The sequence below is a fragment of the Prionailurus viverrinus genome, chromosome D4 (assembly GCF_022837055.1).
Source record: "Prionailurus viverrinus isolate Anna chromosome D4, UM_Priviv_1.0, whole genome shotgun sequence".
Classification (NCBI taxonomy): Eukaryota; Metazoa; Chordata; class Mammalia; order Carnivora; family Felidae; genus Prionailurus; species Prionailurus viverrinus.
In genome coordinates, this window is record NC_062573.1 from 57,547,341 (window position 1) to 57,574,898 (window position 27,558).

The window sequence follows — 27,558 nt, forward strand, 5'->3', positions numbered from 1 at the left end:
TCTCTGGCCTCCCGCCCCGCGCGCCTCGGACCCTGACAACCCGCGCAGAGGGATGACGGGGGCCGGGGCTCCTGGAGGGTGTGTCTGGGCGAGTGCCGTTGTCGCGCGCTCCCCCGGAGTTTCGAACGCAGTTGGCCCTCGAGGCAGAAAAAAATACGAGAACGGCGGCCAATGGCGTGGCAGAAAGGACCCGCGCGCAGGCCCGGCTCCGCCCCCCTCGGCTAGAAAGAAGTCCAGGCCCGGCCATTGGCTCGCGCGACCTGTCACTCGCCGCTGCGGCCAGCGGGCAGGGGCCTCGCAGTGATTGGTTCCGCCCAGGCGCGAAATGTAACGCGGGAAAAGCCGGAGCAGTGACCCAGGCGGCAGGTTGTTATTTTCGGGGGCTCGGCGCAGCACGTCCTGCTTTCCTGTCACCGAGAGGCAGGCCGCCCGCAGCTTCCCGCCGGTGCAGCCTGCGTTGGGGAGTACGAAGAGCGGAGGGCGGGCCTGACTCAGGGTTGGGGGTCTGGCGCTGGCCGCCCGGTGCCAGCCGAGCCGCTCCGCTGCTTCGCTGGCCGCCGCGCAAGAGGTTTCCGGGAAACGTCCGCCGGCCATGAGCCGGCGGGACTGAGCGCCGGCGACTGGGCAGCAGCGCGGGCGAGCGGAGCGAAGGGCCAGGCCGGGGCTTAGGGAGTGCGGCTGCCGGAGCTGCGGATCGGGGCCGGGCGATGATCCGGGGCATGGAGGCGCCGATGGCGGACAACCCGCCGCAGCCGCCGCCCGTCATCTTCTGCCACGACTCCCCAAAGCGGGTGCTGGTGTCGGTCATCAGGACGACCCCGATCAAGCCCACGTGCGGCGGCGGGGGGGAGCCGGAGCCGCCGCCGCCACTCATCCCCACCAGCCCCGGCTTCAGCGACTTCATGGTGTACCCGTGGCGCTGGGGCGAGAACGCGCACAACGTGACACTCAGCCCTGGGGCCGCGGGGGGCGCCGCCTCGGCCGCCTTGCCTGCCGCCGCCGCCGCCGCCGAGCACCCGGGGCTTCGAGGCCGGAGCGCGCCCCCGCCCGCCGCCTCCGCCGCCGCCGCCTCGGGAGGTGAGGACGAGGAGGAAGCGAGCAGCCCGGACAGCGGCCACCTCAAGGTGAGCGGCGCGGGCGGGTGGGAGGGGCGCGGGGCAGCCAAGGCCCGTTAACGGCGCGGCCAGGGAGCCGGCAGTGCCCGCGGATGCGGCGGGCGGGGCGGGGCCGAGTTTAAAACGCGAGGTCGCCTCTGGCCGCGGTGGGGGCGGTGGCGGGTGACAGGACGCTGACGTCACTGCCGCGCGCCAAAAAACGGGTCCTCGCGGGGGGGGGGGGCGGGGCGACGGTCACGTGAGGCTAGCGGAGGGGGGGCGGGCAGACCCGAGGCCACCCAGCAGCAGGTGCAGTGAGCGCAGCCTGGGGTCGCGGAGGAGGCCCACTCGCGGTGCAGACGCTGGGCGGACCGCTGAGTCCTCTCTGGCCGGAGAGGGAGCGAAGGGATGCGGGCCTTCAGCTGTTCCTCTGGGTGCTGGACGGGAGGGATTTGCTCAGATTCTCTCTATCAATGCAGATAACCCGGCCCTACTAAAGATGTCCAGCAGAGATAGCCGAAGAGCGAGAAGGGATTTTAGGGCAATCTTCCATAGTGGAAGTGGGCCCTCACTGCCCCTCATGCATCCAGCGTACCACCTTGCTAGTTGGCTGAGAGCACGCAGTGGAATGGGAAGCTGTTAACCTTGAATTGCTTACGCTCAGACTGTTGAGAGCTGGGAAAGATAAGACTACCTGGTTCAAGCTTACTATGGATCAGGCAACTAAGCCTTAGAGGGATTGGTGAAGGGACCTCCTCAAGGTCCCACAGCTAGGTAGTGGGAACACTGGGACTATGGTAGTTTTTGTGGCTCGCAGTCCTGAAGCTTGTATTCACGGGTGCCTCTCTGCTGACATACTTATCTCTATAGACTGTAAGCTGCTAGAGAGCCGGGATAATTTTTCTCTGGAAGACTGTTCAACTTTAATTCCTCACACTCCAAATGCTGAATAAAAGTGCTCGGTAAATATTTGTGTAATGAATGAATTGTGCTAATACAAGGTTAATATTCAGGTTCTATTTGTTAAGTGGCTATGTCAGATAAGCAGTTTACTGAAGAAAAAAACCGTAAATTAGTGGATAAGTGCCTGGATATTGGCAAATACTGTATCTACAAATTGAAACAAGTTTAACTTGGTCATGATTTTACATGCAGTAACAAAGATGTTGAAACTCCATGTATTTTGAGCCCAGAGGAAATTGATATACTTTGTTACTAATGGCATTGTTATTAAAGAACTATGTTTGACACCCTTGTAATTCTTGAAGCTGCACTTTAGTAGAAATTTAAAACGAATTTGAAAGGACAAGCAGTGAAAATACTCATAATAGTGCTGAGTGAGTTTGTGAAGGAAACAATCCCTGTTGCTGTCTCTAGGTAGCCCTTAGTGAGATGGCTGGGTAGCCTAGATACTTTCCTGTGTTAACATACCTAGTCTTTAAAAAAGCAAACAAAAAAAAGTTAGGTTATATAGTTGGAACCATAAAGGCATGCAGTGCACAGGTACTCGTAAAATATTTTGCATTTATTATTTTACTAATCTAATTTTGGATTATCCAAGAAGATTAATGTTATAATAGATAAATGAAATTTATACGTATGTTCATTTTGGCCTAAAATAGACTTATCTTAACAAACCTTATATAAAAGTTGCCCACAGTGCGTGGGTTTGAATTTTAGGTCCTCTTTCTCCACCTCTTTTTAGAGGTAAAATATACCGGAAATTTTGAAGAATATGTAAGCAAAAAGTCTGTTTTATATTTCACTTTTTTTCTCACACAGTCATATTTCAGAATTACTAGATGACTTGATTTTAATTTGTCCTTTAATCAGTGAAGCAATCAGCTACAGCTGCAAAAATTCATTCATTTTTAGCTTTTCCATCTTGAGGGGAAAGGTCTGGAATATACCTTTATTTAAGGATGGTAACTAGTTTTGTTTGTAATCAGTTCTAGACTAAAGGTAGGGAATTCCAGTCCCCTTTACTTTGTTTTGTTTCTCTAAAGTACTTGTAGTTCTTTATCTCTACACGGGTGAATTATGCTGACTGAATCTGTTTAGTTTATGGAAAGATAGGACACCAGTAACATGTTTCCCCCTAGTCCCTTCTCTCAGTATACAGGTTAGAGGCAATAACAGTTGTGAGTTTGAGAAAAACATTTGTGTTCGTTTATTGTCTGTTGCCACTGCCCCCCCTCCCTAAGGGCAGGTGTTAACATCTGAGACCTTCACAGTAAGTGTCAGCCCTTGCCAGCTTTCTTGTTTGTTCCTGCCCTACGCTTCCTTTTCTGCCTGTGGGGAGAACATCCACCATCCACCAACTTATTTTGGCCCATCATCACAAGATTGCTTCGCACTGTTGGGGTATAATTATATATTAGCATTATCTTCTCTCAGTTTGTGAATTCTGAGAGGGGAGTGGAGGGGAGGGTGCAGGTCTAATTTCTCTCCGCCCTTAGGTTATTTCCAGGCTTCTGCACCTTGTGTCCTATCTACTCAGAGTATGTTCATGAGGTTACTCTTCACTGTTGGACCTGTGTTTGGCTTCTCTGTGCATAGCCTCAGATACCATTCACTCTTCAGGACCTGCCAGCTGCCTATTCCACTTTGCCTTTCTGTCACCTGAACACTGCACAGAGTCTTACAGATAGCAGATTAGTACATATAATTTTGATCACCACGATGTTAAACACAACCTGTTAATGTAGTGGCCACAGTTTATTGCCTAGCACAGCAAACTGCTGGGCTTTTGAATTCCTTAATTAAATTAACCTTGTTTATCCAACGAACAAGGAGGAATTAGAGAAAAGAGTCTCCAAGATTGTTTAGTTAACATAGTATGGTAAGTGGCAGAACTGATTGGCACTTTCAAGAGCCCGTGTTCTTAATCCCTATGTGGTATTGCTTCTGTATATATTATGTATGAATTGACTTTAGGGGTTTATTATTTTTTTAGTAGTAAGCTGATGATGGTAGACATATGAAATACACATTGTTTACACATGTATGTTTCTCAACTGAGGTGCTTTATGAGGGTACACTCAATACAATTGACAAATGCAAATTAAGACTTGGAAAGTTGTGCAGGTAAAGCAAGGTGGGGGATAGAATGAGGAAGCAGATATGATAGCCAAAGAAAATTTGGATCTAAATCTGAATTTAAAAAGGGAAATATGATCAATTACATTTTTCTCATTTTCTTGTCAAGGTCCACGTGCCTTCCTCTGAGACCTATTTTTCTTTTCCTTCTAGGTTATATTTGTGCACTTTATTTGAATTTTACTTTGTATAAAAATGTGCCAAGGACTTTTAGGTTTGTCATCACCAGTTTGAGTATAACTTTCTGTAAAATCTAGGTAAATGTGTCCATTATTCTAAGTGGCTTGAGAAATAACCCAAATTTTATTAAATAACTTTTTTTCGTAAAGATTTTCTTTTTTTTTTTTTTAAATGTTTTATTTATTTTTGAGACGAGAGAGACAGAGCATGAGCAGGGGAGGGGCAGAGAGAGAGGGAAACACAGAATCCGAAGCAGGCTCCAGGCTCTGAGCTGTCAGCCCAGAGCCCAGCGCGGGGCTTGAACTCACCAACCACGAGATCATGACCTGAGCCAAAGTCGGATGCTTAACCAACTGAGCCACCCAGGTGCCCCTATTAAGTAACTTTAAAAAAAAATGTTTATTTATTTTTGAAAGAGAGAGAGCAAGAACAGGAGAGGGGCAGAGAGAGAGAGGGAGACAGAGAATCCCAAACACGCTCTGTGCTGTCAGCATAGAGCCCGATGTGGGGCTTGAACTGACAAACTGTGAGATCATGACCTGAGCCGAAATCAAGAGTTGGATGCTTAACCGACTGAGCCACTCAGGGGCCCCTTAAATAACTTTTTAAAGATAGTTATTGACATTGAAAACTCAAAACACTTATATATATTTCAGAAAACACTTTGAAAATTGCTAATCTACCATCTGGTGGTACTGAAAGTCTGTCTTAAAAATGAAATTTAGGGATGCCTGGGTGGCTCCTTCTGAGCTTTGGAGTCTTGATTTCAGCTCAGGTCATAATCCCAGAGTCGTGGGACTGAGCTCTGCTTCGGGTTTCGCATTGGGCTCCGTGCTGAGTGTGGAGCCTGGTGATGATTGTCTCTCTCTGCCCCTCTTCCCACCTTGCATGCATGATCTTGTGCTCTCTCTAAATAAATTACCAAAGTTTGCAAGTGTTTTTTTTTGTAATTTAATCATTTTGCTTCTTTTTAGTAGCTTATTTTGCAGGAGATGCCACAAAATAATGTGTTGAATTTGTTTTTATAATTTTTAAAAAATATTTTATAGAACTAAAAACTTCTTTTTTTAAAAATGTTTATTTATTTCTGTGTGACAGTGTGAGAAGGACAGGGGCAGAGAGACAGGGAGACACAGAATCCATTGCAGGCTCCAGGCTCTGAGGTGTCAGCACAAAGCCTGACGCAGGGCTCAAACTCACTGACTGTGAGATCATGACTTGAGCTGAAGTTGGGCACTTAACTGACTGAGCCACCCAGGTGCCTGTTGAATTTCTTTTTAACTTAACTTTCTCTTGTGAGCCATCAAGCAATCCTGACAAGATTTGTCTCTTAGACTCCAGGCATACTGGATTGCTGAGGAGTTAGTTAACACTCTGTTATTGTCAGAATGTACCTAGATGCATAGTTTTCTTATTGCTAAGGCCACAATGAAAAGGACCTTTAAGTAATGCAGCTCATTTTTGTATGTATGGTTAAAAAAAGATGCTCTTTATTTATTTAGGGCATAAGATGATTACTTACCTTGCTTAATTTTCACAGTTGAAATGATATACTTAGTGAAGCCTTAACCTGTATATGGCTAGGATGTTGTTTTATATTTTATTTATTTTTTTAGCTCTCTATTTCTCATTTTGAAATTGCAAATATATGATTTAGGCGGGGAAGCAACAAATTGTTAACTTTATAAATACTCAAAACCCCGTTAGACATGATTGAAAACAATTTTTTGTTTTGTATTATTTTTGTTTTTTTAATGGAAACAGAAGATAGTAATGGATAATCTAAAAATTTTGATATTAACTAGTGAGTTATTTCAAATTATAGAGGCAACAGTATGCTTTTATGTATTTAAAAATACTGGGGCATGTGGGTTGTTCAGTTGGTTAGATGTCCAGCTCTTGATTTTGGCTCAGATCAGGATCCCAGAGTCCTGAGATCCAGCCTGAGTTGGGCCCACACTGGGTGTGGATCCTGCTCAAGATTCTCTCTCTCCCTCTGAGCCTCCCCTGCTCATGTGTGTGTGCACTCTCTCTCAAAAATTTAAAAAATAAATAAATAAAAATACTGAGAAAAGATTCTTTCATCATGGAGTAATTGTGTCACTAAGGCTTTTTAAAAATTAAATACATACAGTATTATTAGTTTGAGGTGTACAACATGATGATTTGACAAGTCTATACATTTCTTATTGCTTATCAAGGTAAGTGTAATCTTAATCCCCTTTATCTACTTCACTCATCCTCTTACCTACCTCCCCTGTGGCAACCACTAGTTTGCTCTCTGTATTTGTTTTTTTAATTTTTTAAATGTTTTTATTTATTTTTGAGACAGAGAGAATGGGAGACACAGAATCCGAAGCAGGCTCCAGGCTCGGAGCTGTCAGCACAGAGCCTGATGTGGGGCTGGAACTCCCAGAGTATGAGATCATGACCTTAGCTGAAGTCAGACGCTTAACCGACTGAGCCATCCAGGCACCCTGCTCTCTGTATTTAAGAATCTGTTTTGTGTTGGTCTCTTTTTCCCTTTGTTATGTTTCATAAATTTCACATGAGTGAAATCATATGTTTTTTGTCTTTCTGTAATGTATTTACTTAGCATTACGGCCTCTAGGTCCATCCATGTTGTAGCAAATGGCAAGACCTCATTCTTTTTAATGGCTGAGTAACGTTCCATTGTGTGTGTGTGTGTGTGTGTGTGTGTATATGTATACCATATCTTCTTTATCCATTCATCTATGGATAGATACTTGGTTTGCTTCCATATCTTGGCTGTTGTAAATAGTGCTGCCATAAACATAGAGGTGCATATTTGGTGCATCTATTTGAATTAGTATTTTTGTTTTCTTTAGGTAAATACTTAGTAGTGGAATTCTTGGATCACAGGGTAGTTCCATTTTTAATTTTTTGAGGAACCTCCATACTGTTTTCCGAAGTGGCTGTACCAATTTGCATTCCCACCAAAAGTGTTCCTTTTTCTCCACATCCGTGTCAACACCTGTCACTTCTTTTTGACTTTAGCCATTCTGATAGGGGTAAAGTGTATTTTATTGCAGTTTTAATTTGTATTTCCCTGATGAATAGTGATGTTGAGCATCTTTTCATTTTTCTGTTTGCCATCTATGTCTTTGGAAAAATGTCTATTCTAGAGGTCCTCTTCCCATTTTATTTTAAGTTTATTTATTTATTTTTGAAAGAGAGAGGAGGCAGAGAGAATCCCAAGTAGGCTCCACACTGCCAGTCTGGAGACCAATGTGGGGCTTGAACTCATGAACCGTGAGATCATGACCTGTGCCAAAATCAAGAATTGGATGCATACCTGACTGAGCCAACTGGGCACCCTGGTCAGTCCTCTGCCTGTTTTTAATCTGATTATTTGTTTTTTTTGGGTGTTGTTGTATAAGTTCTTTGTATATTTTGGATATATCATTTGCAAATATCTTCTCCCATTCAGTAGGTTGCCTTTTCATTTTGTTGATGGTTTCCTTCATTGGGCAAAATTTTATATTTCGATATAATTCCAATAGTTTAATTTTGCTTTTGTTACCCTTGCCTTAGGAGACACATCTAGAAAAATGTTTCTATAGCTAATGTCAAAGAAATTACTACCTATGTTTTCTTCTAAGAATTTTATGGTTTCACATCTCACTTTTAGGTCTTTAGTCCATTTTGAGTTTATTTTTGTGTATGGTGTAAGGAAGTGGTCTAGTATCATTTTGTTTTTGCATTTGCATTATTTTTATGTATTTAAAAAATATTAGGAAAAGATTGTTTCATGGCAGAGGAGTTGTATTACTAAGGTTTTTAATTAACCTAATTTCATGTTCTATTTCTTTTTTTTTAAATTTTTTTTTTCAACGTTTATTTATTTTTGGGACAGAGAGAGACAGAGCATGAACGGGGCAGGGGCAGAGAGAGAGGGAGACACAGAATCGGAAACAGGCTCCAGGCTCTGAGCCATCAGCCCAGAGCCTGACGCGGGGCTCGAACTCACGAACCGCGAGATCGTGACCTGGCTGAAGTCGGACGCTTAACCGACTGCGCCACTCAGGCGCCCCTCATGTTCTATTTCTTAACAAAATCACCTGCTATTTTTATGGATCATAGATTGATTATTTATTTATTTATTTTGCATTTTACATTTTTAAAACAAGATTTAAACCAATTATTCATCATATAAACATTACCAGCAACAATCCAATTATTGTAACTCAATAAATGATGGTAATGGATTCTCTAGTTTTACTCCTGGTTAGATCTTTGCTGACTCTGGATTAACAGTTTCAGTAAGCAAGACTAGAGCAAAGTGTAGCTAGTAAGAGTCCCAGCCAAGGAGTAAAGGTGAAGGTGAAAGTATTTGGTAATGACCAGTAATTGTTACAAGTTGATTTGCTAATTTGCACTAAGTCAGGGTCCTGGTAGGACCTTCCCAATTCCTAGCTTCATTATAAATGGAAACTTCTAAAAGAGTTATATAAGGTTAAGGAAATACATCAATTATGTGCCTCTTTTGTCAATTTTGATATCAAAAAGAATGGATGAGATCTTTATCTCATCAGCAAATATTTATTAACAAAGTGCCTCAATTAGCTTAGGCTGGAGCATGGTGCAGAATGCAACTTTGGAAATCCCAGTTTCAGCCTGGTCATGACTCATGTTGTTCTGTCCTGTGAGGGTTGTTCTGTCCTGTGCTGGTATGCACCTTGTCTTGATCATTCTGGGACCCCGAAGGAACATCTCCTACCTGGGGACATTTGGGTCTCAAGGCAGAGAGAAATGAGAGATGAAAGAGTCATGTGATGGCTTCTAAAGCTTTTGCTTAGAAGTCATACATATAATTTCCACTCACATTTTATTGGCCAAAGCAAATCATATGGTCAAGTTTGCCTCATTGGTACCCACAGTGAGAAGAGGGGCAGTGAATATTTTTACAGTTTATTATCTGCCATACTGCCTTTCCACATTCCTTTTTGGGGTGTGTGTATGGCAAAAAACAACAAAATTTACCATCTTAATTGTTTTTTGGTGTTAACTATATGGACATTGTTGTATAACAGATCTCAGGAACTTATTGATCTTGCAAAACTGAAACTCTGTACCCAGTGAACTCTTCTTTTCTCTCTCCCCATAGTCCCTAGCAACCACCATTCTACTTTCTAAGAGTTTGACTAGTTTCGATACCTCACATAGTGGAATCCTGTCGAATTTGTGGTGTGTGTGTGACTGGTTTATTTCACTTAGCGTAGCCCTTTTAAAGTTCATCCACATTACAGCACATGGCAGGATTCTCTTTTTTTTAAGACCGAATAATTTTCCATTGTATTGTAAATACCACCTTTTTTTTCTTTTTAATCTGTCAATGGACATTTAGATTGCTTCTACCTGTTGACTGTTAAGGAAATGGATTTTAATATCTAAGAATTTTTTAAACATGACTTATCCTTAAGATAACTCACCCATGTTGAGATTGAGCTTTTCTTTCAAAGTGAAAATTGATGGAATGGAATTTTGCTGGAGCTTATTGTTATCCATCAAGGCTTTGGCCTGATATTTTTAAGGATTTGGAAGGCTTTAAGTTTTTATATTGTAGGCAGTAAAAACATCTTCATTTTGTTTGTAGTTGTATATAATCCTTTTATGATTTTCTTTCATGTAACTTTTATGTATAAAATTTAACTTACCTGGGAAATGAGAAAGTTTTTTTTTTCAAGTGAATGTTTATTTTAGATTAGTTCTAGATGTATGGAAAAGTTAAGATAGTACCGGGTGTTCCCATAAATCACATACCCAGTTTTCCCATTGCTAACATCTTAAATTAGCATGGTATGTGTGTTACGATTAATGAACCAGCTTGATAAATTGTTATTAACTAACATCCATAGTGTATTCAGATTTCCTTATTTTTTTTTTAAATTGAAGTGAAATTCACATAACATAAAACTAACCTTTAAAATTTTTTTAATGTTTATTTATTTTTGACAGAGAGACACACACACAGAGAGACAGAGAGAGCATGAGTGGGGGAGGGGCAGAGACAGAGAGGGAGACACAGAATCTAAAGCAGCCTCCAGGCTGTGAGCTGTCAGCACAGAGCCCAACATGAAGCTCCAACTCAAGAATGGCGAGATCATGACCTGAGCCAAAGTTGGACACTCAACTGACTGAGCCACCCCAAAATTAACCATTTTAAAATGTAATTCAGTAACATTTAATAATTCACAATGTTGTGCAACTACCACCTATATCAAGTTTCAGAACATTTTTATTACCCCAAAAGAAAGCCCTGTCCTCAGTAGTTACTTCCTATTCTCCACTGCATGCAATCTCTGGAAACCAATCTGAGTTCTGTCTCTGTACACTTAACTATTCTGGAAGTTTCATTACACGGAATCCTACATATTTGGCCTTTTGAGTCTGCCTTCTTTCATTTAGCATACTGTTTTTGAGGTTTGTCTACCTTGTAGCATGTATTCTTTCTATTGCTGAAAATATTCCATTGTGTATGTGTATGTTTATGACATTGTACTATACTCTGAAATTGTTTTCCCACCAGCAGTGATTTTGAGGGCTCCAATTTCTCTACCTCTTTGCCAAAAAACACTTTTATTTCCTATTTTTTTCTTTCTTTTTCTGAGTATAATCTAGTTGGTGTGAAGTAGTATCTTATTGTGCTTTTTGAAAAATTAAATTAATTTTATCGAGATGTAATTTACCTTATAATTGTTTTGATTTGCATTTTGTTAATGATGTTGGGCATCTTTTCATGAACTTGCTGGCCATTTGTATAACTACTTTGGAGAAATGTGTTTTTAAGATCTTTACACATTAAATTGGGTTCTTTGTCTTTTTGTTGAGTTGTAAAAGTTCTTTACATATTCTGGATACTAGACACTTATTAGATGTAATTTGCAAATATTAATTTCCTGTTCTGTAAGGTTGTCTTTTCATTTTCTTGAGACTGTCCTTTGATACTTAAATGTTTTTTCATTTTAAGTCCAGCTTATTTATTCTTTTTTTTTTAATTTACTTATTTTGAGAGAGAGAGAGAGAGAGAGAGAGAGAGAGAGAGAGAGAGAGAGAGAGAGAGAGAATGAGAATCCCAAGCAGGCTCCACACTGTTGGAATGGAGTCCGATGTGGGGCTTGAACTCACAAACGGGAGATCATGACCTGAGCCTATATCAAGAGCTGGACATTTAACCAACTGAGCCACCCAGGCAACCCAATAAGGGTTTATCTCTTGACTCTCAATTCTGTCTCAGTGTGTCTTTACTTAGGCTCGTACCACACTGTCTTGATTGTTGCTGCTTTGTAGTAAGTTTTGAAATAGGGACATATGTGTCCTGCTTTGTTCTTTTTAAATATTGTTATTTGGAGCCTCTTTCAGTTTTACATGAGTTGGAGGATCACTTTCCATTTCTGGGCCTTTGTAATTTTAATAGGGATTGCACCAAATCTGCACATCAGTTTAGGTAGCATTGTTATCTTCTATGAAGCCTTCAAATCCAAGAACTGTATCCCATAAGTTTTGACATGTTGTGTTTTAGTTTACATTTGTATCAAAGTATTTTCTAATTTCCTTTGTGATTTCTTCTTTGACCCATTGCTGTTTAAGACTGCATTGTTTAATTTCACATATTTGTGAATTTTCCAGTTTTGTTTTTGTTTTTGGTTTATAGGTTCATTCCATGTTTGTCACAGAAGATACTTTGGATGATTTTCTCAGTCTTTTAAAATTTATTGTTACTTGCTTTGTGGCCTAACACATGGTCTTTCCTGGGGAATATTCCATGTGCACTTGAAAAATGTATATTTTGCTGTGTATTTTGAGTGATCTATATATGTCTGTTAGGTCTAGTTGGTTTAGAGTGTTCAAGTGTTCTATATCTTTGTTGACCTGTCTAGTTCTATCTATTATTAAAAGTCAGACCCCAACTATTTTGAATTCTTTCTCCTTTCAATTCTGTCAATTTTTGCTTCATGCATTTTGGGGGTTCTGCTGTTAGGTGAGTGTTTATAATTGTTATCCCTTTTTCCGTTCTTTTTTTTTTTCTAAGTAAGCTTTAGGCCTAAGGTGGTGCTTGAACTCACCACACTGAGATCAAGAGTTACATGGTCTACCAACTGAGCCAGCCAGGAGCCCCTCCTTTCCATGCTATTCTCTTCTAACTCTTCTAACTTATTTGTGGTTTTGGATCTAAAGAAGTCTGTTGGAGGCAGCATATAGTTGGACCATTTTTTGAAAAATCCATTCTGCCCATCTCTGCCTTTTAATTGGTGATTTTAATCTATTTATATTTAAAGTGGTTACTGTTAAGGAAGAACTTTTGGTATTTTGTTATCTGTTTTCTGTATGTCTTCTGTTTCATTTCTCAGTTCCTCTCACTGCCTTCTTTGTAGTGTACTATTTTCATATCTTTCTTGTTTTCTTCTTGATTTTTAGGGTTTTTGTTTGTTTGTTTTTTGTTTTTTCAACTGGCTGCCCTGGGAATTTCAATTAATCTCTTAGACTTAAAACAATATATTTTGAATTAATAACCACCTTAGCTACAATAGTGTACAAAAACTCTGCTCCTATTCAGCTCTGTCTCTCCCTCTTTGTTATAGTCACAAGTTACATATTCTTACATTATGTTCCCACTAACATGGATTTATAATTTCTTTTTATTGCTCATTTATGTTTGAGAGAAACAGAGCATGAACAGGAGAGGGGAAGAGAGAGAGGGAGACACAGAATCCGATGCAGGCTCCGGGATCTGAGTTGTCAGCACAGAGCCCAAGGCAGGCTTGACCTTGAGAACTTCAATATCATGACCTGAGCTGAAGTCGATGCTTAACCAACTGAGCCACTCAGGTGCCCCGGATTCATAATTTTTTTTTAAGTTTATTTATTTATTTTGAGAGAGAAAGTGCAAGCAGGGAAGGGGCAGAGAGACAGGGAGAGAGAAAATCCCAAGCAAGCTCCATGCTGTCAGCTCAGAGCCTGACATGGGTCTTGAACCCTCGACTGAGATTATGACCTGAGCCCAAATCAAGAGTCAGATGTTTGACTGAGCCACTCAGGTGCCCCTGGATTTATAATTTTTAAAATACATTTGGCATTTGCCTTTTTTTTTTAAAGTTTGTTTGTTTATTTATTTAAGCAATCTCTACACCCAATGTGGTGCCCAAACTCCTGACCCCAATATCTAAGAGTCGCATGTTCCTCTGATTGAGCCAGCCAGGTGCCCCTGGCAATTGTCTTTTAAATTATATAGGAGAAAAAGAAGAGTTACAGGCCCCGAATACAATACTTTTGGCATTTGTATTTACTTATGTAAATACCTTTACTGGGGTTCTTTATTTCTTTGTATGGCTTTGACTTTGTCAGGTGTCCTTTCATTTTTGCCTGAAGAACTTCCTTTAGATTTATTGTAGGGCAGGTCTACTAGCCATGAACTCAACTTTTGTTTCTCTGGAAATGTCTTAATTTCTTCTTCATTTTTGAAGGATAATCATGTTGGATATAAGATTGTTGGTTGACTTTTTTTTCTTTTCAGCACTTCAGACATGTCATCCTACTGCTTTCTGTAGTTTCTCCTGAGAAATCAGTTTTTAATCTTCTTGAGGACTCCTTGTAACTGATGAATTGCTTCTCCTGTTTTCATGATTCTCTGCCTTTTGTCTTTTGACAGTTTGATCTAATGTGTCTCAGAGTGATCTTTCTTTGCGTTTATCCTTCTTGAAGTTCTTTGAGCTTAGATGTTTACACTTATGTCTTATCAAAATTGAGAAGTTTTCATCCCTTATTTCTTCAAATATTCTCTCTGCCCATTTCTTTCTTGCCTTCTGGGACTCCAATTATGTGTATGTTGGTATGCTTGATGCTATAGTTTGAGTGTTTATGCACCCCAAAGTTTGTGTGGTGAGATCCTGACTGCCAAAAGATGATGCTGTTAGGAGGTGGGGCCATTGGGAGGTGGTATCATGAGGGTGGTGCCCTCTTGATGGGGATTAATGCCTTTCTGAAAAAGGTTCCAGAGAACTCCCATGTGAAGACATAGCTAGAGGGTACCATCTATGAGCCAGGAAGAGGGCCCTCACTTGACTATACTGGTGCCTTGATCTTGGACTTTCCAGCCTCCAGGACTGTGAGAAACACATTTCTGTTGTTTGTAAGTTACCCAGTCTGTGGTATTTTGTTATAGCAGCCCAAATGGACTAAGACACTTGATGTCCTACAGGTATCTTGGGCTCTGTCCATTCTTTTCTCTTTCAGTTCCTCAGACTGGATAATTTCAATTGACTAGTCTTCAAATTTGCTGATTCTTTCTTCCTGCCAGTTCAAATCTGCCATTCAAATTCTCTAGTGAATTTTTCCATTTTAGTCATCATACTTTTTTTTTTTAGCTCCAGAATTTCTATTTGGTTTCTTTTTATAATTTTTTAAAAAATTAATGGTTATTTATTCTTGAGAGAGAGAGCGCGCACGCGCGTGCATGCAAGTGGGGGAGGGGCAGAGAGAGAGGAAAACACAGAATCTGAAGCAGGCTCCAGGCTCTGAGCTTTCAGCACAGAGACTGCGACATTGGACTCAAACTGAACTGTGAGACTATGACTTGAGCTGAAGTTGGATGTTTAACCAACTGAGCCACCCAAGTGTCTTCCCCACCTTTTTAAAAATGTTTATTTATTTTTGAGAGAGAGTGTGTGAGAAGGGGAAGGGCAGAGAGAGAGACAGAGGAGCTGAAGCAGGTTCTGCACTGTCAGCACAGAGCCCAACGTGGAGCTCAAACCCACAAACCGTGAGATCATGACCTGAGCTAAAACCAAGAGTTGGATGCTTAACAGACTGAGCCACCCAGGCATCCCTATAATTTGTTTCTTTATTGATATTTTCTGTTTGTTGCAACAATGTTCTTCCATTTTTACTTTTGTCCTTTGTCCATGGATTCCATGACCTCATTCAGCATATTTAAGACCATTTATTTAAAGTCTTTGTCTAGTTAGACCTCCATCTAACTCCTCCTGGTCTGTTTCTATGAATATCTCTTGTGTATGGACCATACTTTGTGTCTTTACATGTTTAGTAATATTTTGTTGAGAATGGGATGTTTTGAATATTCTGTGGTGATTCTGGAAATCAGATTCTTCTGTTTCCCCAGAGTTTGGTTTGGTTGTGTGCTGGGGGTTGTAGTTATTTGTTTGGTAAATTTGCTTTTTCTTTTCTTTTTTTTATTATTATTTTTTTAATGTTTATTTTTTGAGAGAGAGAGAGAGTGAGTAGGGAAGGGTCAGAGAGAGAGGGAGATTCAGAATACGAAACAGGTGCCAGGCTCTGAGCTATCAGCGCAGGGCCTGATGCAGGGCTTCAACCCATGAACTATGAGATCATGAACTGAGCCAAAGTCAGAAGCTTAACTGACTGAGCCACCCAGGTTCTCCTGGTTTGCAAATTTTCTAAACTATTTTTGTAAACTCATTTGTTGTGTTTGTTCTCAGCTAGAGATTGCTAGAGATTGCCTTGAATGCCTGTAGCCAAAAACTGAAAGGGAACAAATACCTGACTGCAGAGATGGCTCTGTGTTGTAGCTTTCTCTCAATGCTTACACTCATTATAACTCTGTCTTAGCCTTCATTTCCTGCTTGTGCCTAGCTGAGGATCAGAGGTGACAGCTTAGGGTCTTTTCAGGTCTTTTCTGAGCATGCTTCCTGCCCTGGGCAAGTTGGTGGCTTTCGAAATTTTTATCTTTAGGATACCAGGGCAATTTTCAATGCCCTAATTACCCAAAGAAACTCTCCCTCCAGCTTTTCCTCCCAGGCTTTTGATGTGTCCTTTTGTCTCAATTGAAACGTTTTGCCCCTGGTGGCAGCAAGTTATTATTGAAACCTTACAAGGTTTTGTTTTTTTTTTTTTCTCTCTCTCTTTTAAAGATGGTGACTTCTTTCTTTCTATGTTTGTTTATTTTTGAGAGAGAGAAAGTATGCGCACATGAGTAGCAGAGAGACTGAGAGAGAAAGAAAGAGAGAATCCCAAGTAGGCTCTGCAGTGCCAACACAGAGCTGCCAAAGAATTGGACCAAAGAGTCAGCTGGATCATGACTTGAGCTGAAATCAAGAGTCAGACGCTTAACTGACTGAGCCACCCAGGTGCTCCTAGCCTTACAAGGTTTTGAGCGGCTCTGTTTAGCCACTTTACTGCCCTGAGAGAGTTCTGAGTTAGGTCAAACAAAGACAAACACCTTGTGTTAGTTCTTCAGGTAGCACCCTGACAGGTCAAAACAGACAAACACAATTCTTTTAGAATTAAATCTGCTTTGCTGTTTGTGGAGCCAGGGACTGAGTGAGAATGAAGGCTCTTCAAGATCACTACTGGTGGGGGTCAGGGAGAGGCAAGGGCAGGGAATAAAAATACTGCAAAGCTTTCCTATTGTTTTAGGTTGCCTGTGTTTTGATTCAGTGTTCCCTGAGTTGCTGTAAATCTATTTTCTGGAGTTGTGATAAAGGTGATTTTGACAGTTTTTTCTCAATTTTTCAGTGATCTGTGGAGGGATGGGCCTTTGGAACTACCTATTCTACTGTATTCACTGATGTCACTCAAGAAAGATTTAAACAATGATTTATTGTGATATTTTACTTTAATGAGAGGATCTAAGAAATTACATTAACGTTTATACAAATTGTTATTAGGATGGAATCCGACGTGGTAGACCTAGAGCAGATACTGTCCGGGATTTAATAAGTGAAGGAGAGCATTCATCCAGCAGAATCCGTTGTAACATCTGTAATAGGGTGTTTCCACGGGAGAAATCACTCCAGGCTCACAAAAGGACTCATACAGGTAAGTTGAGCAAGTATTACTAAAAGCTGATTTGATGTTTGGGCCCATAAATTAATATTTTAGTTGCTTTATATTTCCTTACTGTGAAGTTTTTTAAGACAGTCACTGTATAGTCGGTTTCTTTTTTGGTAGGAAAGACTGGTTTTCTCAGCATTGGTACCCTGTGACTTCTAAAAGTATCATGGTAATTAATCTAGTTGTCATAGGAATATTATTGCTAAATTGAATTCTATCATTCTGCCTACTTAAATGTCAATATTTGATATGCCCTTCAGTTGTCTGTGTAATTGATAAGACTGATTTGTAGGCCAAATACTAAAAGTGTCCAGTTTTTAGCAGAATTACTAGAGTCCCCAGTGTGCCATCAGAATGTTTCACCTAGCTATTTAATCTAAGGTGAAGTATAATTTTTCAGAATTAAATGTATTATAGGTAGCTATCCCAGGACTATCACATATCTCTATTTGTGTAGAGAAATTATACTTAAATTTTAAATACCATATAGACAGCAAAGAAATAACATAGAAAGAGCCCTTGTTCTTTCCATAGAGAAAGTTGGCCCCAGAAGAAGGAGCTTTATGGTTATAATAATGGTATTTAATAATTTACAGATGATAAAACTGAGGCATCAAGAAAAGCAAAGACCACTGCCTTACAGCCTCCCATACCTTTAAGTCTAGGGCTGTGCTGGCAGATACCGTAGCACATGCTGCTCTTGAGCAGTTGAAATTTGGCTAGTCTAAATTGAGATGGGCAATATGTGTAAACTATGCTGAGTATGAATAAAAGAGAGTAAACAATGTCCTTAATTACTTTTGATATTGATTATATGTTGAAATTATATTTTAGATATATTGGGTTAAATAAAATATATTATCAAAATTAATTCCACCGGTTTATTTTTGCTTTTTTTAATGTGGTTCCTAGAAGTGGTTCCTATACTCTTTCCATTGGGCAGTACCAGTCTAGAACTTGGGCTGTTAAGGCTTACTTCCCTATTTTTTTTGCAGTGTTTATGTCACCACCTGTTTGGTTTTTTGGTTTGTTTTTGAAAAGATACATTTTAATAATATGCTAGAATATAGTTTTCTTAGCTAAATCCCTGAAAAAGGGTAAAGTTTTAATTTTGAATTATTACAAACTAAGGTGGCCAAGAGGTTTTTGACTTTAGGAACCATTCAGTAAAACCATTACAAAACAAAATACATGATTTTGAGAATTTTCAGACTTATTTTCAATCTAATTGGTCTGAAATATCCCCAGATAACTGGTTCACAAGCCACAGAGTACATATTGCCAGTGTAGATAAGATTGGGGACCATGTGGTGTAATGATAAGATCCCTGAGTTTCAGGCCTGATCTACCACCAGTCCACCATGTGTCACCCTATATTTTCAGGCCTTGGCCTACTATGCTGTATGCCAGAGGGCTGAGCCCAAGATCTCCATGGTATGGTTAAGCTCTAGTAGTACGTATATGGTTTGCAAAAAACTTTCTCTTACTATTTTATTATTTATTAACTTAAAAATTTTTTTTAAACATTTATTTTTTGAGACTGAGACAGAGCATGAGTGGGGGAGGGGCAGAGAGAGAGAGGGAGTCACAGATGCTGAAGCAGGCTCCAGGCTCTAAGCTGTCAGCCCAGAGCCCGACTTGGGGGTAGAACTCACAAACAACCGTGAGATTATGACCTGAGATGAAGTTGGATGCTTAACTGACTGAGCCACCCAGGCGCCCCATCTCTTACTATTTTAAATACCCCCATACCCCTGTTTTATTAATGTGTGTCTATCACAATCATTTGGTACATTTCTAAATAATGAGAAATTAAGGGAGTACTTGTTACGGTTAATTGAGTCATATTGGAAGGGCCAGTGCATACTTGTTGATCACAGAATGACTTTTCAAAAAATGATTTTAATTATGGTTAAACAATATTTTTGAGCACTTTCTCAAGCCTAGCACTGTGTTGTATATATGAATTGCAATGGAATACAAAGTATTATACATCTTTGTGTCAGGAGAGTACCAGGATACATAAATAACAGTGGATTATGAGGTAGTGAAGGGATACATAGTTCAATTATTTGGAGGTAGCAGGGAGGTACAAGGAGATGCACTGAGAGAGCCTACAGGACTGGGAACATTTGAATGGGCAGAGAAGATTGGATTTTCAAGGAGTACAACAACATGAGGAACCAACTGCCTTGTGGATGGAATGAATCTCATGGAATGAAGTAAAGTTAAACCCTGCCCTCTTAGGCAGTAGCTATAGTGTAGATATTAGGGGACCATTGAAAAGTCAGCAGGTAATTTTCAGCTGTTCAAGGGGTGTAGTAGGGTTTGGAGTGATTTAGGAGCTAGTTTGTATGACAAAAGCAAATGTTCTATGTCATTCACTCCAGAAGTACTGTGCAGGGGTGGAGAATAGAGGCCAGCTCGGGTTCCTGCTGGGTGGGAGGGGTGGGGAAGTTGCAATGGGAAATCAGGAGTGGGAGACATTTTAAAGAATTAGCAAGAGGGGCACCTGGGTGGCTCAGTGTCTGACTTCGGCTCAGGTCATGATCTCTCGGTTCGTGGGTTTGGGCCCCGTGTCGGGCTCTGTGCTGACAGCTCGGAGCCTGGAGCCTGCTTCGGATTCTGTGTCTCCCTCTCTCTCTGCTCCTCCCCTGCTTGTGCTGTCTGTCTGTCTGTCTCTCAAAAATACATAAACATTAAAACAAAAAAAAAGGAATTAGCAAGAGCTAGTGATTTGAATTATGGGGAGAAAAAGGAGGGATAAGCCAAAGCTAACTTCAAGGAATTGAACCTGGGAGCCTAAAAGCTCAAGGCCTAACGAAAATATTATTTTGCTTTCAAGTGGATAGCTACTTGGTAGCATGGAAGCGCTGTTGTTAGCATTAACACTTGCAGCTTTGTAGAGGCTATGACATGTTTTATTGTTGTTTGGAGTCATGACCTATATGGAGGTCAGTTCTCTCTGTCCCTTTCTCTTCTTACATTATTGTCTCAGAAATAATATATACTATTTGTCTACTTAGGTGAGAGGCCCTATCTGTGTGACTATCCGGACTGTGGAAAAGCCTTTGTTCAAAGCGGACAGCTCAAAACACATCAGCGTCTTCACACCGGAGAGAAACCTTTTGTTTGTTCAGAAAATGGTATGGTGTTAAGAGTTAAGTTTATGTAAGAACTGGTTGTGAGTTAAAAGCTAAAATATCTTTTACTTAAGTTTTTTGGGAGGAGAGATTTCGATGTAAATTTTATAAAACATCATAAGTTCTCTTTCTAAATTGAAATCCATCTCATTTTCTGGGAAATAATTGATTTTTAAATAAAATATTCCTTCTAGGTGAAAATATTAAAAGGTAATTAAAAGTAGTAGTATATTCAGGGGGCACCTGGCTGGCTCAGTTGGCAGAGCATGCAACTCTTGATCTTGGGGTTGTGAGTTTGAGCTCTACAATGGGTGGAGAGATTACTTAAAAAAAGAAAAAAAAATAGTAGATTTAGGTAGAGGTGGTAGAAAGATCTATAGAAGTAAAAGCAGCTTTTATAGTAGGCTTTTAATTGATTTTAAACTTTTCAACTATTAAATGGAAAGAAATACATCATTGTCTCAATTTTCAAAAAGGGGGAGATTTTACCATCTTGCTACTGCCACTGTTAGTAATTTCTTACCACTTTTCGTAAGTGATTTTCTAAATCTCTTATCACATTTCTTGAGATGTTTTCCTTATGCAACTTTTTACCTTAGTTATACCTGAAATTCAGTATAGTTTTGTGCTGCTGTTGTGTGGTTCTCTTGATTGTTGTCAGTTGTTATGAATGTCTATATGCTTTTTCATTTGCGTAAGCATATACACTATGATTGTCTCAATGTTGGATATTGAATATTTGTTTTTAAAATTTGTTTGTTGCCAACAAAGCTGAGGGACACGGCTTCCTCCTTAAAGCTTTGTTCATCTTATGGGATGTTTCCTTATGATGGATTCCAAGAATGGAATTCCTGGGTCAGAGGTTTTGATCATTTTTGCTAATAAATCACTTTCTGGTGGGGTTGATGCATTTATATTGCCATGACCAAAAGGTGAAGGCACTGCTTGCTTCTCCTTAGGGTTGTTTTTTTTCTCCTCCAAGTTACAGAATGCTAAATCCCATGGTCTTAATTCACTTTTCTTGGATACCAGTGAAAATGAACATTTTCCACATCTGCTGGATGTCCAGATTCTGATAAGTGTTTCCCTCTGTGTTTTGAAGGCTGCCTAAGCAGATTCACCCATGCAAACCGCCACTGTCCGAAGCACCCTTATGCCAGGCTGAAACGGGAGGAGCCCACAGACGCTCTCAGTAAGCACCAGGCTGTGGACAACCAGGCTGCCGCCGAGTGGTTGGCGAAGTAAGGCTCTCCCTGCACTCCACTGCACAGTACTGCCCTGCACATGGGCTGACACTGGGAGCTTTGACAGTTCTCTCCTTTTAAATAAGTTGCTTTTATACATATTTTATAAAATAACTTGAAATGGTGCTTTTATTTCTTTAAACCACAGAATTGTTAGGAGTGGTGTGAGGATCTTTGTGCAATAGAAAACAAGTACACAATATTAATTAGTCTGAGTGCCCAGACCACAATTTATTTTAAAAGCAAGAATTTTCCTCATTCTTAAAGATTGTTTTATATGAATTGTACTCTACTGTGCAGTCTGTCTTCGTTTTCTTCATATCAGTTAGGTGCTGATTATTCCTGGGATATAGGCTAGAGATTCTTCTAAAGTAAAGTTCTGAAAAGCACCTGGTTGAATTTTTTTAATGGCAACAAGGGGGCCAGCATGAAAAGTATCTCTAAAGGTATTCTGATTTAAGGAGTCATCTGGTCATCTGTTGTGTACAAACCAGCACTGGCTGTTCGGGGCACCCCCTCCTTCAATCAGATTCCTCTGCACTAAGGAAAAGTCTGGAATCCCTCATTGTGCTGTTTAGCTCTGCCTCCCTCTGGCCTTGCACCTGTCTCCAGCTACCTGGCCTTCCTGTTTGTCAGCACCACCCTCACTGTGGCTTGCAGGCCTCTGTGCCCCCTGCTCCCTCTGCCCGGAATGCTGCTTTCCTCTTCGTTTAGCCACTACTCATTCTTCATTTCTTACTGAGGTCAAACATTGCGTCAGGAAGTTCTTCCCTAACCTGCTCACTAACCTCCAGAACAAACAAGGTTAGACCGACTTAATAGATCCTTTTATAACACAGTGTGTTTTCTTTTTCAAAACCTTCATCACACATTTATTTATTCGTTTAGTGTCTGTCATCCCTGTTAGACCAGAAGCTCCACTTAGACAGGCATTGTTTGTCTGGATTACTGCGTCACTTCCTCCCTCCCTCTTGCTCCTGGCTGGCCTCTGCCACCCCATGAGCTCTAACTTTGCTCAAGTCAGAAACTTGTTGGTCATCTTTGTGTTTTCCTCTCATTCTCCCATCTACTCAATGACAGACTAATGGATTCTACTCAGTATAAAGTCTAAACCCAGTATCATGTGAGTCAAGTCCTTCATTGCCTGGTGGTCCCTGCTGACCTTGTTGAACTTCTTTGCCATTCTTCGTTCCAAGTTGTCCTTCAAGTCATACTGAACTGTTTGCATTTCTTTTTTTGTATCTCTGAGTATTGCCCCAATTTTACCAGGTTTGAGATGTCTGGATTTCCTGAAATCTAATCGTTGTGTTATTTTTGTATAATTTTAAAAACAGCTTTACTGAGGTGTAATCAGCACACAATAAAGTGTACAATTTGATACTTTTTGACATATGTATACACCTGTGAAACCATCATCCCAGTTAAGATGGTGAACGTATCTGTCACTTCCAAAAGTTTCCTCATATCCCTTTGTAAGTCATCACTCTTGTCCCTCCCTGCTTTCCTGCTCCCCTGCTCCCCAGACTGATCTGATTTATTATAAACTAGTTTGCATTTTCTACAGTTTTATACAAATGGAGTCATACAGTATACACTTTTGTTGTCTGGCTTCTTTTATTCAGTGTAATTATTTTGGGATTCATCCATGTTGTTGATTGTTATCAATGGTTTCTTTTTTTTTTTTTTTTTTTAGTTTATTTTTTTAATTGAAGTATAATTGGTACACAATGTTACATTAGTTTCAGGTGTACAACATAGCGATTCTCCAAGTCTATGCATTATGCTGGCTCACAAGTGTAGCTACCATCTGTCACCATATAACCCTAGGTTCATTCCTTCTTACTGTTGAGTAGTACACTGTTGTATGGATACACCTCAGCTTGTTTATTCATTTGCCTATTGCTGGGCTTTTGGGTTGTTTTGGCCATTACAAATAAAACTAATATGAGCATTGATATGCAGGTCTTTGTATGGGACATTTTTGTATATAGTGGTACTGTTCTTTAAATATGCCTTTCTTAGTTACCAAAAGGTAGAATATTTTCTCTTGTGAATTATCAGTTGGTTTTGTAATAGAATAATCATGGTACCTCTTAGATTTTTGAATAAGCTCTGTGTGTTGTAGACACTAATCTGTCATGTTTTGTGGGTTTAAAGTTTCTTATAGTTAACTCTGTCAGAAGAATAGGATAAAGAGTTTTCTAATGATTATTTGTTCTACTCTGTTTAATTTTTTATTGAGGTGTAATTGACAGACAACATTTGTTCTACTGTTTGTGTATTTTACTGTAGTTCATTTCACATATGATCTTAAAGGCAGTTAATTGGTGAAAACCTATGATTAGAGAGTTGAGTATAAGACCCAGAACTGCCAGTTTTTGATTTTGGAAATCTGAGTGTGTCCCTCAACTTTCCCTCTATAATGTGAAATATATGTAAAGTATATGAATCACTTTAGAACTTTATAAACTAAGACACAGAAAACAATACTGTGGTAAAGAACCTGTTTTCTAAAGAAAAGTAAAAGTTTGAGGAGGTCGTGTATACAAATAGCTAATGTGCATGCGTTTCATGTAGGTATTGGGAGACAAGAGAGCAGCGTGCCCCCACCTTGAAAGGGAAGCTCGTGCAGAAAGCTGATCAGGAGCAGCAGGACCCTCTGGAGTACCTTCAGTCTGACGAGGAGGACGACGAGAAGCGCGGTGCCCAGCGCCGGCTGCAAGAGCAGCGGGAGCGTCTGCACGGAGCCCTTGCTCTCATAGAGCTCGCCAACCTGACCGGGGCGCCGCTCCGCCAGTAGCCTCGACACTGACTCTGCCACTGTACAAAAAAGTACTGCCCAGCGTACTTAAAAAGTAGATCCTTGGGCATAAGCTAAGCACCTTATTTGCTTATCATAGGCTGCTATTCTGTAGAACTTATGAAGAATGTCATTGCCCCAGAATATGGGGTGAGAGAGAATTGCACTTTTTTTATATGGTAATGGATTTGTTGTAAAGTTTAAAATATTTTGTAAATATGGGACTTCTAGTACAGGGTAGAAAAGGACATATTGTGGGAAGCTAGATTTTGCAAGTTTAATGCATTCATTGGAAGCAGTTCTCACAGGAAGCACTTTCTGAATAAGACACTTGTATGAAAAACAGAATGGTACATGTAGCCAAAGAACGTTGAAATAGATTATTTATAAGATCATTTTTTAACAATGTATATTAGTATGTTTAACAATACTGTAAACACTGAGGCAAGCCAGAAAGTATAAGATATGTGTGTAAGATATAGATTTTTAAATTGCAAAATAGTGTGCCTAATGAAAAGTGGAAAACTGACTATTTTGGAAGATGTTCTAAGTTATGGACTTCGGAAGAAAAGAGATATTTGAGGATCTTGGCAAGATGCACAATAGTTGAGAATTTTCAGAATTGGATAATATCAGTCTTATTCTGTCTTTCCGAGGCTTAACAGCTCACTCTGATGTTCAGGTTTGAAAAGCACTTGGCATCCCTGTTATGTTAACTTGGGAGCTTTTGCACGTTGCATATTTCTCATTTGCTGAAATTGAGTGATTAATCTTGCAAAGTCTAGGTAACTTGGTAATTGGTATTTTTTTTATATATATATTATGGGCCCTGTAAGAGATTTGGCACTTGGATTTTTATTAATAAAAGGGACACCTACAGGGTTGTTTTGTAGTGAACTGTTTTAGATCTTTTGTTAGCAAACACTAAATTTTAATTGTATTGCTTATTTAGAATTATTAGCAAATGGAAGCCTCCTATTTATATTTTCAGTGCATAAAGCCACCTTCTTGCTTTTCTTCAGAATAACATGCCAAGCTATTTTGTGTTCACTAAATTTAGTTATCAGGTAAACACTGCAGAAAATATTAGCTACTCAAATAAGTAGGTTTCTGGAATAGTTTCAGCTGCAAGTGTGTTAACTTGTGTGGTGGTTTTAAGCCATTTTTCCAAATAGATGAAGTTTTTAAATACCACTTTATGTACTGAGGCATGAACAGAAAAATCAAGACCAGAGCAGTTCACCTCCTTTATGTAGGCATAAACCTCCATCATTTATGCTTTTGTTTTAAGCAGAAACTAAATAACATGCATAGCATGGTAATTTGATAGATTGCTTAATTGGAGTAGACCTCAAGAGTAATAGAGGGCAATATGGGCTCTTCAGCGCCTTTTTTTTTTTTTTTTTTGAAGTAGTAGCCTACAGATGTAGTTTAAACATTATCTAAAATGTAGGCTTCTTTATCCAAAAATCCCAGTGTGTTGCAGTACACAGATAGTTTAAAATACTAGCCATGGGGAAGGGGAGGTATGTAAATGTCTTGGAAGGAAGCAAAAGTGTGAGAGATGATAGTAACAAATAATGTGTATGAATGAGGACATACTTTAAAAATGTAATTCCTCTGTACAGTAAATTACAAATCTTGAGGGATTTTTTTTTTTTTGTAATAAGAGGATTTATATTTGTAATGGTCTGAGAATTTTGTTTGTAATCTGGTATATAGAATTTTAACTTGGAGCACTTATAAGCACAGGGAGAGAGACTGTAGCATCTGAATTTTCTTGGTTTAGGTTTCAACATTTTCTCTAGATTTTTTGCTCTCAAATATGACTTAAATGAACTATGAAAAGCAACACTCATCAGTCTTGGGAAATTTAAAATTTGATGAACTTACCTAAAGAAGGAAGGGCAGTAGGAATTTTAAAAATACAAATACTTGTCAATTCACAGATAATAAAATTTACAGCCTTCAAAAGTAAGGGTTTTTGTTTCTTGGTCAGCTTTTGTCAACTATAATAGTTATATTCGCAAACATTTTTTATTTGTATAATTGGAAGTTTAAGAAATTATTACAACTACATACTATAGAAATATTTAAAATGTTCTTTTTTGATATAAGCTATATGCTTGGAAAAAATACATTGGCATCTAAAATTTGAGGTATGTTAAGACTGCTTTTTGTTTTAAAAATGTGGTTTACATTCAAATTTTTGAAGTGTTTTATGCTTCATATGGCTAAGATGTAGTTTGGCAGAGATAACAGCATAAGAATAAACATGCTGTAATTTTAAAAGATGCTTTGAATAAAAATTTATTTTAATTTACAGTTTAAAGTACATGTTCATTCTTGAACCCTTTATAATTTGTTTTCCTGTCAACAATAACCATAATATAAAAAATTGAAAAGGTAGAAATGTCACCTATGGCCCTGCGTTCTCCTATCATTATTATTTGGTGCATTTTCTACTTCATTCCAGTATGAGCTCATCTCAGGTATCTTTTCAGCATAGTAGACACCATAGTGTAGATTGCTTTTTTTACTTTAAAATTATGGCCTTTTAGATTATAGATGTAAATTTAACTTCCTCATCTGGTTCATTATTACAGTGTTAAAAATACACTGGTGTGGATAGTATTGCCAGCTCTATATTAGGCCTGATGGGTGATCAGGACTTGGGATTTCATTTCATTTATATTCAGGATGTGTTGAGCAGCCGAAATAGCACAGCTGGGAGAGCATTAGACTGAAGATCTTATATTCAGGATGTGTTGAATCTGGGGTCACCTCCCTGAGGAGACACTCAGGGCCTGTTTACTGTTTTGTTTTAAATTTTTTTTAATGTTTTATTTTCGAGACAGAGAGAGACAGAGCATGGATGGGGGAGGGTCAGAGAGAGAGGGAGACACAGAATCTGAAGCAGGCTCCAGGCTCTAAGCTGTCAGCACAGAGCCTGACACGGGGCTGGAACTCACTGTGAGATCATGGCCTGAGCCGAAGCCAGAAGCTCAACTGACTGAGCCACCCAGGCACCCCGGGGCCTGTTTACTGTTTAAAGAATCAAGCAAATTGGTTTAATTTTTTCATTATTTATCTTTAGTCGTATACTTGCAATTGGCAAGGTTCAGCCTGCCCAGGCTTTGAGCAAGAGAATTTCACACGCAACTCTT

General features: G+C 39.7%; 1 protein-coding gene across 1 annotated transcript; it reads left to right on the forward strand.

The window, feature by feature from the left end:
* The first annotated feature begins 341 nt into the window (after window positions 1-341).
* On the forward strand, window positions 342-25,876 carry ZNF367 (zinc finger protein 367). Its single transcript, XM_047831150.1, has 5 exons — window positions 342-1,124; window positions 17,039-17,189; window positions 20,231-20,350; window positions 21,450-21,588; window positions 24,169-25,876. The coding sequence occupies exons 1-5, from the start codon at window positions 708-710 to the stop codon at window positions 24,389-24,391; spliced, it is 1,050 nt and encodes a 349-aa protein (XP_047687106.1). The 5' UTR covers window positions 342-707; the 3' UTR covers window positions 24,392-25,876.
* Window positions 25,877-27,558: the final 1,682 nt, after the last annotated feature.

Excerpts from the sequence above, each read along its gene's own strand:
- ZNF367 (XM_047831150.1), top strand. The coding sequence starts at position 708 with ATGATCCGGGGCATGGAGGCGCCGATGGCGGACAACCCGCCGCAGCCG. Across the intron at positions 17,190-20,230 it reads TCACAAAAGGACTCATACAG|GTGAGAGGCCCTATCTGTGT; the intron begins GTAAGTTGAGCA and ends TTGTCTACTTAG. Across the intron at positions 21,589-24,168 it reads GCCGCCGAGTGGTTGGCGAA|GTATTGGGAGACAAGAGAGC; the intron begins GTAAGGCTCTCC and ends CGTTTCATGTAG.